Source organism: Lethenteron reissneri, chromosome 43, assembly GCF_015708825.2.
Source record: "Lethenteron reissneri isolate LAM-NWPU_2019-01 chromosome 43, ASM1570882v1, whole genome shotgun sequence".
In the NCBI taxonomy this organism is placed as follows: Eukaryota; Metazoa; Chordata; class Hyperoartia; order Petromyzontiformes; family Petromyzontidae; genus Lethenteron; species Lethenteron reissneri.
The window spans coordinates 335,691-341,690 of NC_083821.1; the positions used below are offsets into that span (position 1 = coordinate 335,691).

Sequence of the window (6,000 nt, forward strand, 5' to 3'; positions counted from 1 at the left end):
AGCCTTCGGGCTGGCGAAACGAAGGGAACTTGGTAGACAGCGTGAAGAAGGCCCGAGCCGTGTCCGTCCCTCTCGAGCTGGGGGCCACAGCCAGTGTCACGTGACCTTGACCCCACGACAATGACCCAAACCAGAGCAAAAGAGGACAATTTGCGACTTGAGAGCCGTCGGCTTCCGTACGGCTAAATGTGATGATACGTAAGACCGCGGATATTGATAAGCCCTGCGTGATCCATGAGAGTGATTGATCTACTGCCGAACTCCCTTCTCACGAACACCATCCACACCCGCGCGGGACAGCCCTGGACACGCACGGCCCCGTATCCCTCCCGCGATAGCTGCTGGATTTTATTTCGTCTTTAAGTCAGTGGTGCCGCAGGACCGGAATGCGTCCAAGACGGACATGCACCGTGGAGACGGAGCAATGAAATCAGCTCGTGTGCGGATGCTGGCAGATCAGGATGACATCGCGGGATCGTACGAGATGGCGGAGCCTTGGGGAGGCTTTCATCCAGCAGTAGACTGAACATGGCTGTTAATGATGGCTGTGGCCACTCGTCACGTGCCACCTTCTCAAGTCGACCAGAGGACCCGGGACATATTCAGTGTGAAATAAGCCCTCCGACTCGCTCCATGGAGCAAATTCAATGCCCTCAATGAAGTTGCTTTACTGATCTCAGGAGAGAGCCAAGGGGATTCGAGTACTCGAGTGGTTTTATGAAACTTGGCCCTGGTCACAACCCAGAGACGTTCCCACAACAAGAGCTGCTCGGGATTTGTGTCGATTGGACGCTGCGAGGGACTCTACATTTCTGGAGGAAGGGGCCATAAGCAAAGAGGGGTGAGTTCTCAATGACTCTGGGGCAGCAGCGGCAGCGGCAGCAGCAGTCGGCAGCCGTTGCATAACCCCGAACTTTGCCCGAAATCTCCAAGGAGACAGGAATTCCGGCTATGCCACTCGAGCGGCGCTGGAGGCGCAGTGCGTGGGTGGCTCGACCGCGCTGGGGCACGAGGCGGCTGGGGCCGAGCTCCCCTCCCGTCCCGACACCGCTCCCCTGCGCCCCGTCCCAGCTCACAACACCACCCCGTGTCCTCACGCCACTCTCGCTCAGCACCTCAGTAATCATCACACGAATGCTGATGTGGCGATTGCGTTGGCAGTGGGGCACAAAACTGCGCTATCGTGTTCGTCAACAACATTGCGGCGCTGTAGGACAGTTAATTATAGATTTGAAGTTTTTGTGACTGCAAGGGTCCATACTCTTTGGCTTTTTCGGTAAAGTCACGTAGGTAGAAAAAGGAAAATACATTAAATCACGACGTTTCGGAGGCAACACACGCTTCCGTCGTCAGGTGGAACCGTCACAACAAAATTACTGTATCATACTGTATCACGTGATATAGTAATTTTGCTGTGACGGTTCCACCTGAAGACGGAAGCTTGTGATGCCTCCGAAACGTCGTGATTTAATTTATTTTCCTTTTTTTACCTACGTGACTGTAGGAAAGTTGTTAAGAGGCAAAGCTTCGTGTCATGCTCCCTCCTCCTCCTCCTCTGCTATGAAAGACCATTGCGTGAAACGTCACCTGTCACAGATATGCTCCTCACTGCTCCGTATGTGACCGGGCGTGGTAGCGATGGTGGCACGCGCCTGGCCATCCGGCGCTTTGGAAGCAAGGGTTGGTGAATCACGCCGAGACTTGTGAAACTCATAAACCCTGCTGGGCTGTGAGGCGGTGCCCAAGGGAATGGCAGTGCAGCAGGTGGGTTGTGAACCCGCCGATGTGGAGCAGATTTGAGTGACATCCCCTCGTACGCATCGGGGGTTCTACGCACAACCCAGTTTCCTTCCGCAAGCTGAACGCTCATTACCAATCGATTCGCCAAACATCCCAAGTTAGCAGAACCCCCCTGACAGACAGGAGTCTTGAGGCCCATTGATGAATCCATCTCACGACCATTGCTGCGAGCAGGGGGGGAGAGTACGAGCGTGGTGCCAGGCCTCGCGGCTGGTTCGGCTTTGGAGCTCCATCCGCCCATCGCTTTTCCCCCTTCATCCTCCTCTCACCCCCTCGTCGGCTCGTGGCCGATATTCACCGACGCGTCGCATCGCTGGCTGACAGGTTATTTTCCTCCCCGGCCGAGCGAGGCTGCACGGGTTCACGTGGATTTGACACGCGTGAAGGTGACACGTGTGGGGGTGGCACGCGCGGGGTGTGGCGCGCGTGGAATTTCAATATTTTCTTCCCCGGCCACACGCTGGCACAGAGATGAGAGCCCGGATGGGGCCCATGCCGCACGGCCGTCTCGGTCGGTGGCCGCGCGCGTGCTCCCACGGAGGCCACGCCGCTCGCTGGAACGTGTGGGGCGGTGGGGCGGGGGCCGCTGAGCGGGTTGCCCTCTCTGGCGTCTCGCAGCGTGGAGTTGGTTGGGGTTGGAGAGGTGGCGTGCGGCTTTCCCTGGAGGGCCTGGTGCGTGTACGTCGTTGAGTGCGGCGAGCGGTGGTGCAATGGTTAGCGCGCTGCGCTACGAACCCAGCGACCCGAGTACGAATCCTACTCACGACCAACACCAGCGGCGATAATCTGAATCGTTCCTGGGCCTCCCCTAGGTTGACTCAGCCTCAAATAACTAACTGGTGCGACGTGTAAACATCGCCACTGGAGAGACAAAGGCGGCCGGGCGTGGTGCTAGCCACCTCGTATGCCGTGACGGCCTTCATAGGTTCTCGCTAACAAGAACTTGTCCTCAGCCTGTTAAAGACTCGACGGGGGAACTTTGCCTGTTTTTTTTATTGAACATTAAATTACTCGTGTACATTTCGTAACAAAGAATCCGTGACTCACTCTCCGGGAAACATTCGCCAGGGGAAATTGGCTACATGAAGTTTTTTCAGTTACCAAACGCGCGTGCCTTTTTGAATTCCGTGCCGTGATTAATGCGCAAATCGCGACTGCCTTGCTGCCCAATAGGGCCCCCCACTCTGTCTACCAGCGCGACTGCCTAATCGGGCCCCCCACTGTGTCTGCCAGCGCCATTGCCTTGTTGCCCAAGAGGGCCCCCCTCTCTGTCTACCAACGCGACTGCCTTATTGTCCAAGAGGGCCCCCCACTCTGTCTGCCAGCGCGATGAGACGCGAGCCTCCCACGTGGCCATGCCCGGCTCGTTTCTCCAACTCGGCGAGCGCACGTGGCCGAGAAACTGCTCCGTTGTGCAGACTCGCAGAGAGGAGCTATCGAGAGTCGGTGGACTGCCGTGGAAATGCGGCGAGGAGCAAAACCCCCAACGCCCCTCCCCCATGGCGTGCCTCCCCACACGATCCCCGCTGTGTTCACGGTTGCATAGAGGTGCTTCCTTCCACAAGGGCAAGGTCACTTGGTCAATCGAAGTTGCGAATGTTTAATCCTTGCCTGGGAGAATGTTTGCGTCTCATCTTTAAAATCTGCACTCGTTCACAGGACACTGCAACTCAGTGTCCGGTGAAATTTGGTTCTGCACTTACCTTGAGCGCATTCCAGCGCTGAGAATTATACAATGGGTTGATTGTCCCGTGACGGACATGACGCTCATATGGCAGAGCTGGTGGGAAAGTGCTGCCATCTACTCTGCGGAACAGAGGTCACTTTCAGGGTCTCTCAGAGCTACTTCTGTGATATCCTCTTCCGTGGGTCGAGGGCAGCATATCCCCGCGAGAGCTCCGTGTCGAGACGTTTTCTCAAGACACCGACAGCACAGTCGGAAGGTAACTGCAAAAAGTACGACAAATTGAGCAATCGTGGCATCGTAGTCAGCCATGCCCCGTGGCCCCCAGTCCGAGCGCTGTCGGTCACGGGGAATTTGGGGCCGATCATTCGCGGTGATTGCCCCACGTCCCGGCCCGCAGAGGCCAACGCGGCCGCCGTTTCCCAAACCGCGGCCGCCGTTTCCCAAACCGCGACCGCCCAGGCAGCCCCTATCGCGCCGTGGCCTTGCCACATCGCGCCCCGTTTCCACGGAACGCGAGGCTGCCGCTGTCAGTCAGAGAGCCGGGCCCGGCCCCCGATAACCCCGCGCCGCCGCCGCCTCTCACGGAATTCGCGACGGCTTCCGAGAAGCGGCCCGAGCGCGACAGCGTGCGGCGAGACGATAGCCGCAGCCCCCGCCGAGATACTGCCCACGGAGAGCCAAGCCACCCGGCACGGGCCCCATCTCGTCAGAGCGCTGACGAGCAGCAGGGCCGAGCCTGCGCATTGTTTGCGTGGAGGGGCGACCGCTACGCAAGGCGGGGTTAACGTGCGGGCTCACCGATCATTTTAATTCTCAGCCGGAATTAATAAAATTTGTTATATTTCGTGTGCGGTCACACGGCGACTTTGCTGCACTCACTCCACCGGAGAACTCAACTCCGCCTGTGTGAAAGGCGCAGACACGTGTCCGTGCAACGGGTCTCGAAGCGAGTCTGTCGAGAAGTCGTTGATGGTCGGGCTGAGTTCATCAACTCGCTACACGTGAGAATCCGGTTCAATCACAAGCAATGGCTGGAGCTGGACTCAATCTCAGGGCATCAGTGGTGCCGGCTCCGCGCTCCGACCTCGTAGCCACCGGGTCACCTCGGGTACTTTGGCTCACGCCGTGAGCGATATGACCGCTGCGATCCGGGCACGAACCTTGACCCCCAGCACAGCAACTCGGCCACCCCTCCTCTCACTTGCATTTCTCTTCTCGTCGCTGGGTTCCCACTGCCCACTCGAGGAGTGTCACTGCAGCTGGGCCGGCTCAGGAGTTCAACTCTGGGCCTTGGGTATCAGGGGAGTGGCGTTACGGGCCCTAATCCCTCTCCGCCTGAGCCAGGACAAGCAGCTTGCCGTGAGAGACCCCAGCTCCAGCCCTGCCACAGCCTCCCAAGACACCAAGGTGGCTCCTGCTCCTGGGCGCCGTGACACACACACACCGCCGTGTCTCAACTCAAAAAGGGGCATTGCCTGAAACGTCAGCCTACGACTGCCGCGGGCTATAATGATAACGATGCGTCGATTCTTCAAATCACCGCGATGGTGTGCGTGAGGATTCACCCCGTGGTCTATCCTCAGCTCGGGTTCGATCCGAGTACCGGTTCTGTCTCGCGCTGTTACCGTTTCACTCGTGTTGTTGATATTGACTTCTCATTTGCATATACATAAAAAAAAACATACAAATTCAGCCTTTTGTCGCACTACTGCTGGATGAAGGCCTCCCCATGCCGCGTAGACCATGGCGGTTGCGTGACCATGCTTCATCACTCGCCACGAATGTGAGCCGTGGCTGGAAATCAAACTCGGGGCACGGAGTTGAGAGCGCAATGCTCCACCATCCATCCATTCAGTTGATAAATCGCCGATTGCATCGCGAGTTGAACAATCAGGTCCATTGCAATCGCCGAGTCTCCGTGCAGTGTGAGGGAGCTCAAGGCACTCACCGCATCGCGGCGTTACGGTGCGACCCGCGTCTGTGAATCAACGGGGGAGCTGACAGGCGGTGAGGCCAGGGCAGCAGCCGAGACAGCCGCGTCAGCACGACGCTGACCGTGGCACACGGAGAGCAGTTCAACATACAGGAGGTGCGTGCAAGCGAGGAGGAGGGCCTGGAGTAGTGAAGAGGGGGATTGAGGGAGTAATGAGGTGCAGGGAGGAGTGAGGAGATGGAAGGAGCAGGCGCGAGGAGGCGGAGGGAGGAGGGAGGTTGCGAGGAGGCGCAGGAGGCAGGAGGAGTGAGGAACAGAAGGGAGGATCAGGAGTGAATTCACGAGGTCACGAGGGAGGCTGTAGAGCTGAGAGTTTCCCTACTATTCCAGTCAAAGGAATTCACTCCACTGGCACCAACTCCAATCATATTCGCCTTCTGATCCACTGCGTCCTCGTATGATGGAACACGCCACGAAGGAACCGTTCCATCGCCGAGTGGGAATCCCGCGTAGAGAATGCGCGCTCATGAACGTCCCTCCACCGATGACACGCGCGGTGATTTAATCAAAGCCACACACC

At 57.9% G+C, this 6,000-nt stretch overlaps 1 protein-coding gene across 1 annotated transcript in view; it reads right to left on the reverse strand.

Annotated features, from left to right (window-relative positions):
* NBAS (NBAS subunit of NRZ tethering complex) overlaps positions 1 to 4,292 on the reverse strand; it is a 50,820-nt gene extending 46,528 nt beyond the window's left edge. The window contains exons 1-3 of the mRNA XM_061569313.1: positions 4,286 to 4,292; positions 3,974 to 4,150; positions 2,302 to 2,354 (exon numbers count right to left, since the gene is read on the reverse strand). Coding sequence (XP_061425297.1) covers positions 2,302 to 2,354; positions 3,974 to 4,150; positions 4,286 to 4,292 — 237 coding nt within the window. The remainder of the gene's footprint in view (positions 1 to 2,301; positions 2,355 to 3,973; positions 4,151 to 4,285) is intronic.
* Positions 4,293 to 6,000: the final 1,708 nt, after the last annotated feature.